The sequence below is a fragment of the Homalodisca vitripennis genome, unplaced genomic scaffold (assembly GCF_021130785.1).
Source record: "Homalodisca vitripennis isolate AUS2020 unplaced genomic scaffold, UT_GWSS_2.1 ScUCBcl_1000;HRSCAF=4057, whole genome shotgun sequence".
Classification (NCBI taxonomy): Eukaryota; Metazoa; Arthropoda; class Insecta; order Hemiptera; family Cicadellidae; genus Homalodisca; species Homalodisca vitripennis.
The window spans coordinates 103578-118951 of NW_025777176.1; the positions used below are offsets into that span (position 1 = coordinate 103578).

The 15374-nt window shown below is 33.3% G+C and overlaps 1 protein-coding gene across 2 annotated transcripts in view; it reads right to left on the reverse strand.

Annotated features, from left to right (window-relative positions):
* Positions 1-983: 983 nt before the first annotated feature.
* The window catches only part of LOC124371186 (tubulin-specific chaperone E-like), a 49763-nt gene continuing 35372 nt past the window's right edge, over positions 984-15374 (reverse strand). For both annotated transcript variants that reach the window (XM_046829501.1, XM_046829500.1), the window contains 4 exons: positions 14550-14681; positions 13513-13669; positions 3553-3758; positions 984-1194 (listed from right to left, as the gene is read on the reverse strand). In XM_046829501.1, coding sequence (XP_046685457.1) covers positions 1102-1194; positions 3553-3758; positions 13513-13669; positions 14550-14681 — 588 coding nt within the window. In that variant the 3' untranslated portion in view covers positions 984-1101. The remainder of the gene's footprint in view (positions 1195-3552; positions 3759-13512; positions 13670-14549; positions 14682-15374) is intronic.

Sequence of the window (15374 nt, forward strand, 5' to 3'; positions counted from 1 at the left end):
TCAGTAAAAAATCTACTTTCTTTTGATTAATTAAAAAATGGGTCGTATTAAAAAACTCAATACCTCCTGCCTGCTTGCCTTGAACAATTTTTCATTATAATATTTAAAAACTAGAAGAACTAATGTAAAAAAAGTTTTAATATAGTTACTAATAAGAGAGCTCTGACAATTTGAAAATTTTGAAGAAAAAGTTTTTTGAGTGCAGCGAGTGAATGATGCAACCAATAATCTATGTGACCACATTAATTTGTTGGTTGTTATTACACACAACTTGGTCCGTTTAATCTTTGCTGTATCTCTTATAGTTTCCATGATCCTTTCAGTGTGCATAAAATTTGGAACACACTGTATATGAATGTAGCTTTTTGATTTTTTAAAATTTTATGTTTTTTTAATAACATTTAAATTTTCAGAGCTCTGCTATTTTTTGTCCCATGAGTACAAACTGGTGTGGGGTATGCAAGAGGGAGGCTGTGTTGCATACCCCCATATTACATCTCAAGAATACAAGTCTGTTAGGCTCATTGGTTTTACTAATTAGCAAATTATATTTTTTCTACAACATTATAATAGTTTGTCTCTTTTTTTAACACTTTCCAGCTGAAAGCTATGGCTCCTTAGCTGTTTAAATTAGTCCATTTGGCATTTCAAGCTCTTGTGTTACATGACTTTTTATGTGATTTGCTTCATTGTTATGGTTCAAAGTAATATCCATAGAAACACATTTAATCATTTCCATTGTGAGAGTATAAGTTCATTTTGAAGCCTCATAAAAAATAAAAATACTATTTTGCACACTTAACAAGTAGCTATAAAATAAAAACCAGTTAAGAATGAGAGATAAAACTTGGTATGCATTCATATGAATGAAAAAAAATACAAATGAGAAATTAAGTTTCATCTTAGTCTGAGATCGTGAGTAATAAATAATACTTCATCTGGATAATTAGACATAGAATGACCGTATAGGAAAATAAAACCTCTTTTACATGCGGTAATACTTTATTTATGTTACAGGGAAAATTAATATTAAACTGTTATTAAAAAATACAACAAAATAAACTATAAAAACCTTGTTAAATGTAACAAAGAAACGTAGCATTACCACCGTACTGAAATCTCATCACCGTCCTCGACAGAGTAGTAATCCAGTGTCTTCAGCGGGCTTGTCATCTCTACAATAATTTTGGCGTTCTGAAACAGTCCATGAAAAATAAATTTGTTATTTTTAGTTGCTTTAACTCGAAAATTAACACATTTGGTTGCTAATTTGTGCATTATGTAATTAGTAATAAATAGGGAAGTATAATTTTTCTAATTATAGTTATAAATATTGTGACTGTGTTTATGTAAAACCACCATGCTTTTAATACATGGAAACTTAGTTAACTCTAGCTAAGAGTATAAATTACTATAGATCAGGATGTTAGGGGGGAAAGTATGACGATTCAATCGGAACTGTTACTATTTTTAATAGTGACTGTGTTATATGAATCAAACAACCAAAGGAGGTGAGTTAACTGATTATAATTTTAAATTTCAGACAAATTCAGTTATAAATAATTATTTTTTTATTATATAATCTTATCAAAATGATATATATAGTGTTATACAAAAATATAATGGTGGCTCTGTGTGTGTGTGTTTTACTCAATCATGTACAAATTACATTCTATGTATTGTGTTTTCAATGTTTAGTGTTTTTACTGTTTATAGTTTTTGAAGGAGTTTTTAGTTCTTCCGCTACCTCATGGAACAAGACAATTTGCGCACTTCAGAAGTAGACAGATACTTGGACAGTGATATTGAGATATCAAAGATACTCAAAGACTGACACAAAAGTGAATTATAAAAAGTAAATGAATCGTTATTGTATGTAATGTAAATAGTTGATTTTAATTATCATTTTGATAATAACAATAGAATGTAACACAGTTTTATCTCATCTCCCTGACAACCAATTTAGGAGCTTATCATAAAAAACATGAAAAATGTAAGTGAATTTTGATTGTTTTGTTAGTATGCTTCATAATTAAGTAATCAAATAAAAACTGGTTTTACACGTAAAAAACATTGTGCTGTTTTGAATAAAAAATATTAAAACAGATAAAAAAGTAATAGAATATTGACCGTTGCTTTTGATTTTTTTTGTTTTTCTTACTTAAAATTTTTTTTTTAATATATACTAAAAAAATTAAATAAAAAATTATTTGGAGAAGCAACAAACACTATTGTTGAACAACCAAATAGACTAAAACGTCCTGAAAAATTTACTAATTTATCTGTATCCAAACTCATTTTATTAATATTTTAGTACACGCATGCATTTTTGCTAAAATCAATTCAAACATTCTGTCCTAAAGAGGCTAGGTTAATTAATTCCTCAATGGGTTAAAATGTATTCAACTGTTATATACAGGGAGTAAATTAAGTTCTGACATGCCTGGATATATTCCAAACGGATTAAGGTATCGATGTACAATCTTCACCATATATATTAAAATACTTTTTTGGACTTTTTGAAGGATACAAATATTTTCCCCTCATTTTCAGAGAGGGTAGAGAGTTAACCCTTTGCACGCCAACGTACCTATATTACGGCTGTCGGCTACTCAACTGAAAATCGCCAACGGCCGTAATATAGGTACGTCACTTTTTTCGCCTGTAATTTTCTTATAGTTCATCTGATTGCAGTGAAATTTTGACTAATCGATAGTCGATTAGTTGCTTTGAAACCACAAAGTAGTTTATTCCTCTATGGACTGTTTGTTTGGTCGTATTTGAGCTTCGCAGCTGTTGGATTGTTTGGTCGAGAGTGAGGTTACGTTCGTGTTGCTGTGCGTTGTTTACGTTTGTATTTCTCTCATTACTTTTGTTGTTAGGGCATTTTTATTATTTATTTGTATTGAAAATTTAGTAAAATGAATAAGAGAAAGAGAGAGCAGTCACCAGTGAGTGAAAATACACTGTTAGGTGCATTACATGACACAGGATTCATGGCATTCATGTCATTTGTTTTGGAAAACACCAATGTTAGACTCCATCCGTGTAATGTAAATATTGAACATATTCTCCTTTAGTTATAGTTTTGTGATTTTTAACAGTGAAAGACTGAGGGAAGATTATTTTGTTTTGTGTTTCTGTAAGATTTATTTTAGCATAGTGACAAATATTGATTTGTGAATATAGTATAACATTACATACAACGTCCATGCAACTTACAAAAACTGTGCTCATGTCACATTTAGTGAAAAAATCACAACTGGACTTCTATATAAGGTAGGCTTTTGAAATTTTGTAATTAGGTTAAGGAATAGATATAGTTTACTAGGATATAAAAGGAAATCAGCATAAATTTTTTTGAAAACACTTATTTGTGCTAAAAAAAACTTTTTGAAAATTTTACAAAATTGTTTACAAATGTATACACAAAACCCACTTGCGGTTAGAACAAACTATAAAATTAAAGCTAAAGAGAAATTACTAGATAAAGAACCAAATGGTTTTGTTACAAACTGAAAATTAACTGAGTAGGGTTAGTATAAAGCATACCTTTGAACTCTTCCGACAGAGAGTTGGAACAGCACCCCCAGTATTAAACATTTTCGCCACCAAAGGCAACAAATTCTTGATCTGCATGGTTTTGGGCAATGACATGGTGACCGCTTTGTCTGGCCCTTGCAATGTGACCCGCACCAGTGAAGAGGCTACGGACTGGTTTGTCTTCTTTAACTCAGATTCTTCTGCTGCTCCATATTCTGTAACCGCAGATTGAGAATCAGAATAAAAAAAATATATAATTGACCATTAAATCATTTTAACTCAGTAACTGTGATTGTGTTGTATTCACATCACCTTTATTGTAAAGCTTGAGCTGAAACTTTTCACTAAAAGTAATATTTAATTTTTTTTTATTATTATTTCCTACGTAAGATGTTAGGAATATAATTTGGTGATTTAATATACAATATGTATATGTATAGTTTACTGATCTCACTGAGAGTAAAACGTTGGACTCTGACAACTTGTTGAATTTCATTTAATCAGGACAATCATCTGACAACAGGAAACACAAGATTGTTTTGTAACTGTAAGTTTTGAGAGCAAGGAATGTCACATGAACAAACTTGATCAACTTCTACTACACGTCGGCAGGCAGGGCAGGGGAGAGGGGGTAAGGGAGTAAGATGGGGACGTTGATAACTTCATGATGACCTCACCAACTATATTTTTAGAAACGTTAAAAACAAAATGGCTGACTGACTACAGTCTCTAGTGAAGTGTCTCCCAAGAAAGTAGTGTTTTAAAGTGGTAATACCCCAACAAATTATTATTACTTGCACATAAATCTTACCTTGGAAAACTTGTAAGTAATCAACATTATATTATCATCAAGAAACAACTTAAAAAAAAAAAAAAATTACACAAGCAACTGACACTGCCAATCTTGTAGTCAGTAATTCACTTTCAAGAACAAAATAACTTCTTCTTATAGCAACTTCATTGTAATAAACTACATTTAATTTTATCCTTAACAAGATCGCAGTAGTAATAATAAAACAAAAGGTTGACTGTGACGTCGCAGAAATTGCCAACACATAAAGCGACTGAACACGTCACTGTTATCTTAATACCATCAAGACAACCTCACAGGCGCTACACCATATGTGACAAGGCTGCTGACCCAGATACCGTGTCAGCAGTGCTACACCATATGTAACAAGGCCGCTGACTCAGATACCGCATCACCAGTGCTTATGCTACGACAACACCTTTTAGCTGACTGCAGTACAACTAACACTGTACTGCTTCTATCTGGCTGACAAGGAGTTGATTACCCATAAATCAAACACATTTATTTTCAACCTCTGACTAATTCTGGACCACTAGAAAGTCTGCAAATCTAGTATAAAAAACAGCTTCCTTTAAAGATTTGACATATTTTTAACCCTGACCACTAGAAGTCTGCCAAATCTAGAAATAAAAAACAGTAGAACTCATGTACTGCAGTATTATGAACAACCAATAATTATCAAGAGCTTGCAATCCTATAATTAAAATTCACAGTGAAAATCTTGGCTATAATTTACCATTTATTAATTTATAGTAGTAATAACTTCTTTTTTTCCCCCTAATATAAACTGGACTATCATTTTTTATATAATGGCACCAACAAACTTTCCTGCGGTGAGTGTGGTATTGGAGTCAAATACGCTGGTATAAAGTGCACAGGCCACTGCCTACTGTGGTACCAAATGCTGCATGTGTCAATATACCTGAGAGAAAACTTACAAAAATGACCAAGTCAGATGTTAAATTATGGACTTGTACTAAATGCACAACAGTTAAGACTCTTGATAACCCCTCTGTAGAGGAAGATGCTCCTTCACCAAAGAAAACCAGTCAGATACCAGAGCTTGAGGAGGTGATGAATCAAAATTAAAAGAACACGAAACGCAAAGAACGTGACCTGGAAACGTCATTGACTTTAGCTGCAGAGGCTGGAAATGCTCTGTTGCTGGAAAATTACCAACTTAAGCAAGACTACCAGAACATACAATCCCATAACTCTATCCTAAAAGCAAACCTGGCTAGTATGGGAAGCTAAATTGGAAGATCTGCTAGCTAATGAGGAAAAATATATCAATAAATCGAGGCTCTCCAGGTAAAACTGCAGAACACTCTTCTACAACTGGAAAAAAGTAAACTGCAACAAGTAGAACTACAAAACATCTTTGAAGAACACGATCAAAACTCAAGGCCACCTTATTTTACAGTACTCAGAAAAGATAAGCATTTTTGGAGAAATCCCTTTTAAAACTAAACGATGAAAAACATCATCTACAAGAAATAGCTAATGAGACCCCAACACCAAAATGCTATGACACTTCGGAAACTCAAACATTCGATGGATATCTTACTACTACTTTGACCACACCCACTCCTCTTGGAAGTAGCACAGCTAAGAAAGAGGCAAGAAGAAATGGAGCACACAGTAAGGGAACTAGCTGATAAGCTCAAAAAAAAAATCCCAACCCGGAACAGCATAGATTAAAATGGTCCCTTGCACTGTCCTGCAGTAGAACAAATAATAAAGACAAGCAAAAACCAAAGAGCCAATCTTATACTAGCATTAAAAAACCTAAACATTTTGGTAAAAAAGAAAATTTGTTTAAATGTTTTCCCAACAGGTAGCAAAAAGTAAACCAAGACCATTGACAGAGGATCTCTACCACTTGACAACTGGATTGACTGGGGGAATCAGTGAAACCCCGAAAGAAAAACTGTCTACAACAACGCTGACAGAGGAATCCAGCCATCCGACACTGACAGAGGAATCCAGCCATCCGACACTGACAGAGGATTCCAGCCATCCGACAACTTCTCAGGCAATTGGATTAACTGGGGGAATCAGCCCAAACCCCGACAGAAAAACTGATTGAAACACCGCCAGAGAAAACTAGCCCCATTACTGGTTCTTATTTAAAAGTGAAGAGGTGCCCACCAGGTGACATCCCAAAAGCTAGGAGAAAATGAAACTTATGAACAGTTTTTCGTTAGAAATATCTACAGCCATCAAACCAAACATCCCTCTCTTTTTTTAGACAACACTCACACCAAGAAGAAAATAAACCAGACCAGGCACAATCCCCGAATTTTTTCTGAACTCCAAACCTACTAAAAAAACAGTACAAAACGACTTCATAATTTACCATCAAAATGTAAGAGGACTATCTAAGAAAGTAGATAGGCTTAACCACATTTTAAATACTGATAACTCAACCATATTAATAATAACTGAACATGGATTAAATACTAACAACCTGTTACTAACAAAATTTGATGGTTGGTTATTCATTGGTTACAAAGTTTTGTCGGGAAGATCACAAATTAGGTGGAGTGGCCATTTACATTAAAGATACAGCAAACATTGAGGCAGAAGAGATTAACATATCAGAACACTGTCTAGAACTTGTATGTGAAGCTGCATTAGCAAAATTTATTATTAAATCACACACAATATATGTGCTTGGAATCTACCGACCACCAGGAGGGCAAGCAAGATTGGCAATGAACACCATCTCTTCTGTTCTTCTCATCCATTCAAGCTGAAAATAAATCCCTAGTCTTAATGGGTGATGTTAACTTTGACAGACTTACTGAAAATACTGACAACACACTGTTTGAAGAGGATTTACTGACTTACGGAATCCGACGTCTTCTACTGCCGGCAACTCGAATAACTCACAACTCAAGATCATCCATTGACTGTATATGTACAAACCTATCAGAGGATAAAGTAAGCTTTTCAATTACTGAAACAGGAATATCTGACCATTTAGGACAATCATGTAGCTTCCATCTAGGATTAAAACGTACTCATGAAAATAGAAGCTCATTCAAAAGAATCTACAGTAGGAGAAACCTTGAAAACTTGAAAGCTACACTTGCATTAGAAAACTGGGATTCCGTTCACAATGCCCTTGATGCAGAAGAAGCCTTCAAATCATTTCAAACCATAATGGCTAGAACACTGGATCATGCTTGCCCAAAGAAAAGAACTAGAACAAAACGTAAATCTAAGCTTTAAGATCTACTATGATGAAGAAGTTATGATGATGAAAGATGACTTCCTTAGAGCACACTATAAGTATGAAATGACGGGGAATGAAAGCGACAGGATAACAATGATTTCAAAAAAGAAAGCGTATGACATTAAACTTAGAACCCTTAAACGCAACAGTTGCCGCTGAACATATAGCTCAATTCAAACAACAAGTCCAAAGCTCTTTGGGAGATTATCAATTCAGAAAAACAAAACAAACTAGCATGCAGTTTCTTTATCGAGTTTAGAAATAGATGGCAAGATAGAAAACAATCCATATCTTATAGCCGAACATCTAAACCTCTACTTCTCACAGATTGCAGACAAAACACTTGAAAAATCCTGTAACGAGATTCAAAACAATAACATACTCCCCCTAACTGGAAATGCCTTCACCTTATATCAAGGTGAACCACTAAATCTAACTCCTACTGAATCCAGTGAAGTACTAAGAGTTATTCAGTCACTGAAATTCAAACTCTCTTTGTGGTGTTTGATGAAATTCCATCGAAAGTAGTAAAACACTGTGCAACACATTTAGCAGCCCCACTTGTAAGCATAATAAATAAATCATTTAATCTTGGCCAATTTCCATCTGGTTTGAAACTCTCCAAAATTTACCCTAAACACAAAAAAGGCTCCACAACCAAAGCAGAAAACTATCGCCCAATTTCACTGATCTCCACCTTTTCAAAGATCATAGAGAAGATTGCACTTTCAAGAATGCTGGTCCACCTTGAACACTATGACCTAAATAACAAAAAGTCAGCACGGCTTCCTCAGAGGAAAATCTACAATCAGTGCCATCACAAGCCTTACTGAATACGTCATCGACCAACTTGAAGACAATAATTATGTATCAGCAGTCCTATTAGACTACAGTAAGGCTTTTGACTGCTTGGGGCATGAGCTGATTCTTAAGAAACTGTCTGCACTAGGAAATTCAAGGCAGAGCAAATGACTGGGTGGCTAGCTATCTCGAGGGACGCAAGCATGTTGTTGAAGTAAAGAAAACTGCAAATGGACAAAGCTGTACACTTACAGATCCAAAACAGCTCCAGTGAATAGAGGAGTCCCACAGGGCTCAGTATTGGGTCCATTTTTGTTTGTACTTTTTACTAATGATTTTGCACATTATATCAACACTGACAATGTAAAAACTATTATGTATGCAGATGATACAACCCTTCTTATAAAAAATGACTCCACACTGGGCCTGCATGCAGACATTGTCACATCAACAAACAAAAACTCTGCAGTACTGCCTGAAAAAATGACCTGCAATTAACCCAACAAAGACCACCCAAATTAATTTTAAGCAGAAGACAAGATCAAGTGCCTAACGTCCAAAACATCACAATAGAAAAACAATCAAAACTATTAGGCATTAGTGAATTGATGGTGATCTTACCTGGACTGATCATATTAACAGTTTGACCAAAAAGCTTGGATCTGGAATCTACGCAGTAAGAAGAATTAAGTGGATAGGAGGACTGCAAGCGGCAAAGACAACTATACCATGCTGTTTTTTGAATCCCATATAAGGTATGGTATATCAGTATGGGGAGGAACATCTGCCCATAATCTTAGCAAGATCTTACTCCTCCAAAAAAAAGGCAATAAGGACACTAGCAGATCTGGGACCACTTGAAAGCTGCAGAGAAGCTTTTAAGACTTTAAAACTCATGACTGTCATAGCACTGTACATCTACTCTGTAGTTGTCCAGACAGTTGAAATGGAGTTACCAAGAGCTAAGGATACTCACTCCCACAACACCCGGAGAGCAACTGACTACCTCCTTCCTGGACACCATACTACACGGTACAGCAGGAAACCATCCTACATGGGAAGAAAAATCTTCAACACCCTACCTCTCAACCTGAAAAATCTTGGAGGGAATGAGATGAAGAAAAGCCTTCAAGACTGGCTCATGGAAAGACCCTTTTACACACCATGACAGAATTTTTTGACTCTGTAAACAGTACATTGTAAAGCAAGAGACCTGGATTTTAATTCATTGTAAATTTTGACGCCATTACACTTCTTTATGCTGATGTAAATAAAGAATTTTTGACTATTGACTATTGACTATTGACTATTGACTATTAAACAATGATCTTGTGATATCAGTGCTGTTTTGTCTGCTTCAAATGTGCATTAAGACATATTGTAGTGGTAGATAGTTACATTTTTAATAACGTAAGATCTGAGGTTTAAATATTGCACATTTCTGAATGGTTATCGTTTTCTATTTAAAACTCATTCATAACCTTTAGAATTTTACGTAGGCAAAAAAAAAACTAAAAAAAATTGAGTACATTAGTTTAATTAAATAAAAAAGTTTAACGAAACAAACAAAGTGTCCCGCCATTTTTATAACTACAGAGTGCTTTCAAAAAGTAAACTGCAAACAGCGGTTTGTACTTGCTGTAATAAATAACATGTTCTCAAATTACAATTCCGTATCGGCTTGTATAATATCATTTCAAAAAAAATATATATATATATAACTTGTAATGTGCAGAAAAGAGGGTAACCTAGTTGAACCTTTAACCCTTTAAGGACCAACCGTCTGATTTATCGCCAGCGACATACTATGCGAAAAGGACCAGTCGTCTGATTTATCGCCGGCGGCGTACTATGCGAAAAGGACCAGCCGTCCGATTTATCACCGGCGGACTTTTCATACTTTTAAGAGATATTTTAATATTCTTTATGGAATAGTCATAGTCATAGATCTTTATTCAAAGCTGTAATATTATAAATACAGTCAGAATAGTGTCACAAATACAGATAGACTAATATCATCACAGATACAGGTTAACCTATCTAAAATCTTATGTTAACTTAACATAAATATTGTTAATTTAAACAACTAAAATCAATCAACTCAATTTTTATTTTTGTTTAATGGCCCAAGCCCTCAAAAAATTCTTCAAAAGAATAAAATGATCGTGATATGAGATAATTTTTTAATTTATTTTTAAACGGATTGATTCCTTCAATTTTTTTATGTCAATAGGAATGTATTGAATAAATCGTGTGTACCGGCGTATTCAGTTTTCTTTTTAAACAGCTCTAATTTATGATTTTCAAAAATTATACCACTCCTAGTATTATATCTATGAGTGGTATATTTAGGTATATTTTTAAATTTTGTGTAAGTTATTGTATCGTATATGTATTGACTGTAAACAGTTAAAATTCTTAATTGTGCAAATAAATGTTTAACGGTTGCTTGCCATGGTAAATTTAGAATTAACCGTATTGATTTTTTTGTAGTATAAGAATTTTTTCAAGGTTTTTATTTGAAGTAGCTCCATATACACTGATCCCGTAGCTTATATGGGAATGTATTAAAGAAAAATAAATTTGTTTTAAAGTATCCTGGTTACAAAGGTTTGCCATTTGCCTAAGGGCGTACAGGCCAGATGATGCTTTTTTTATTATGGTTTGTACATGTTGATTCCAGCTTAAATTTTGATCTATTATTAGACCTAGGAAACAAGTTTCCTCTACCTCCATTATATTTTGGTTATTTATCTTAATGTCATATTGAAAATTAAACTTCGATTGGTGTGTTTTAAAGGGTATAAAATGTGTTTTGCCGGGGTTAAGTAACAAATTTTTTTTTTAGTTAAAAAAGAGTTAATTTTATTCAAACAATTAAGAGATGATGTTTCAATTACCTTAGGATCCTTTCCTTTGACAATTACGCTTGCATCATCAGCGTATAAACACATTTTGTTTTCCTCTGCTACTGTAGAAAGTCCTGTTATATAGCAAATAAATAGTAAGGGACCCAAAATTGAACCTTGTGGTACGCCATACTTTATGAGCTTTTTTTCGGATACAAAATTGATTTTGTCTTTATTTATTAAATATGATAATTCAACGTATTGATTACGGTTACTGATGTAAGAGTGAAACCAATTTATTTCTTTATTTTTTAAGCCTAAATCTTCCAGAACATTTATAAGTTCGTCGTGAATTACGCTGTCAAACGCTCTAGTCAAATCCATAAAAATTCCTAAAGGTCTATTACCTTTATCTAATTCCTCTATTAAATTTTGCACAAATTCTACTGATGCAGTAATTGTTGACCTGCCTGGACGAAAACCATGTTGTTGATTATCAAGAAGATCATTTTCCGACAGATAATTTAACAGTTGTTCATTAACAACTTTCTCAAATATTTTAGAAAACGTCGATAATAATGATACTGGCCTGTAGCTCTCCGGCACCTGAGGATCTCCCTTTTTGTAAATAGGAATTACTTTAGCCATTTTCAGTTCATTTGGGAATTTACCAGATATTAGAGAAGAGTTTATTGTGTGTGTTAACGGTCTTAATAAATGCCTTATTGCTTTTTTTATTATTACAATTGGTACTTCATCAAAACCAGTAGAATATATATACTATTTTTCTATTCCCTGTATGTTTCTTACTATGATATCAAATTTTAAACGTCTTTGGAATCATCAGCTTGGTGAAAAAAAATATTTTACGGCCATGTTGCATCGTAATGTTGTGATGGTACTTTGGGATTATACCGACCACACCCAGACATGAATCGTTATTTGACATTTTGCTTCTACTGATTACTAGATTAGCGTAGAACAATATTTCGTCAATATAAAACAGGAATTGTCTTATTGCAAACCCCTCCCCATCCTCAGACAGAGGTCAAAGTAGAGCGGTCTAGTAGATAACGTGATTGCAGAGTCTCGCCGCCCGTTCAGCTGGTGCGTCGCTTTGTTGTACTTCCGTGTTTTACCCCTACATTTCTACAAACACAAAAATTCAACAAAAACAAACATTACCAAACAAAAACTAAACTCTTTATTGAAAAAAACACACAAAACTTGTTTTTATGTACCGTGCAAAAAACTTAAATAATCATGTGATGCTGCGCGGCCTGCCGCAATCGGGATTCTCGAGAAAGATAAGATAACAGCGACAACAATACCGATCACAATACCTGGAAATGCTTGTTGATTGATGGAATGTGTTCTGTTACTCAACTACATCGTTTTATAACGTTCTAAGTTCATTGAAAAAAGTATAAGCGTTGGGGGCATATAACGGAATCTGACCCCATTAACAATTGATAATCGTTGTAAGTTTGTAATTTTGTAATTAAAGAGTTGTTTTTTCGTTCTATCATGTTTGTTTCTATAATAAATGTATATTTTTGTGTTCTTCATACTGGTGTGGTCGGTATAATCCCAAAGTACCGAATAATATCCTTAGTAGCCTATAAGGTTTTGTATGTTAGGCTAATGCTGAAAAGTGTGTTGTAACTAGTGTTACAGAAAAATTTAATTCATTTACAAACTGTTTATATTTTATTCCAGGGCTTTCAAATTTTGTACAGTTATAGAGAATTATATGTAGAACTAATAAATACCATTTACAGATAATTTATTCTTATTTTTGGTAGTTATTGAAGATCAAACTCAATTTTTTTAATTTTTTTCTTATTTTTATTTAATAAACAGAAAAATCAAATTGTTTTTTGCTATATAATGACTTAAATTTATTTTTTCACAATGAACAATTTAATTATAAACATTTTAAGCCTAAAAACAAATCTGTACAGTAATTAGTTCTGAAGATATGATTTTTCTCTCAAACGCTTGAAAAATCGCACATTTTTAATATGCACAGTTCTTGGAGCATGGCCAGAAAAACGCAAAAACTTTCTTTGCACATGTCAAATTTTGGTCTGGTCCTAAAAGGGTTAACATGCACTAGATCGAGGGCTAATATTATTTAGCATATTATATTGCTGTTATCAAAATAACATTCCATATGATTTTTCAAATTCGCTTTTTAGAACATTGAGCACAAATTTTTTAAAGATTATGTTTTAACATGTAAAGGAAATAGAAACCAGACTTACTTTTAACAATAATGGGATATCTTGGATGCGTAGCGACAAACTTTGTCTTGAGGGCTTCATCGTTTGATACTTCAAGCCATTCTCTGCCACATTCCTTCAAATACTCTAGTTCTGCACTCCTCCTTTCTTCTCTGGTAACAATTTTACGGTTCAGCACCTTCAAGCACAATAAGTATTGAGCACTTTGATGATTTATGAAGATTATTGATTTAATGCAATATGAAGATTAAAAGGATAACAGGATTGTTACAGCTATCACTTTATGTTAGAACATAAAACCTTCATAATCTGAAAAGCAAGAACATAGCCTGGAAAACATTTTGAGAAGGGTCCAGATAACTGATATATTCCCGTAGTGGACAGAGAGGAAGGCCCCATTTTGTTTCTTAAAAAGTTCTTGATCCGTTTATTAGTTGAGAACGATCTTTCAGCAGTACATGTCAGTAATACTGAATTATTAAAATAACAATCGTTTACTAAAAAAGTAATTGAACAAATTATAAATTTGGGGGTCCGGACTCTTTGAACCCCATTGCTGGTTACGTCCTTGCTGACAAGTTTTATAAAATACATATGTGTATAAGTTTATACAATATAATGCTATACAAGATTATACTTAAACAACAGTTTAATGTTTATCAAACTCAAAAACCATTTGTTGTTTATTTATTTAAGATCCACTTGCTTTTCGGAAACACGTCTCTTGTCAAGAATTTAATAGTGAAGTTATTTTATTTTTTATTTTAATCTTATTTGCATTAATGCTTATCCTTTTACAAGTCTATTACAGAAGAAATACTTAAGAGTTAGCCAGTAGCAAGTCTGGTAAGACTTTGGTTATACATAAAATAGAGACAACCCTTCAGACAGTAACACTATAAATTATGTTTCAATAGAACAGTGTAATAAATCAATAATAGTTAAATCTTATACAAATTTATACTAATAATTACTTTTACTCTTTATTATTCAATGTTTAATTATATTTTACCTTATTCTGGGAAATACAAAAACTAATACAAAAATAAAATTATTACCTTAAGAGTTCCAATCCTGCAGACAACCTTGTAGTATACAGTCTCGACAGAGAGATTATCTTGCACAGGATTATTAGTGAATTTCAATTCCTCCAGCTTTGGAAGTTTTTCAAGTTCAGAAATATCATTCCACTGAAAATATCCAATTAAATTAAATTTACATTTAACTTGTAAACATGAACAATAACACAAAAATACAAGATACTACGTTACTTCTACAAGTAATATCATTCAAAATTTAATTTCATTTGGTAACATAATATTTTTAGATTACATCATGTTTCTTTCCACTTATAATAAATATATTGCTTTACACATATCATCGTGGAATATTTGAATTTCAATATCACTAACAGCAGCGACAGTAGGTATGATGTGTCTGTCCCAGTCAATATTTAATAATAACTTTACTCCCTATCTATGGCACATATTCTCACAACACATTTACTGCGGATCAGTTATAAATATTACACATGGTCAGTTAGGAGGTTTGCACTACTGCGCGGTGACTTCTACAAGAAAATATTGAAGAAAGATACCATTAAGAAAGAAGGAACGCCATAGGACGCAACACGGACTGGGTTGAAATAATGCAGTTCCATCCAAGCCTTTCTTGCACCTACGTGCATGTAAGAAAACAGGTTATTTTTAGTCACTATGGGGAGTTCCAAGTCTGACATACCAGGCAGAACATCTAGTCCTCATGATACGTAAAAAACTATTTTCCCCTCTGAAAAATCTCCAGTCAACAAGTTAGGAGGTATGTACTCCAGTCAACACAGGTAGAGGGAGGTATGTACTCCAGTCAACACAGGTGGAGGGAGG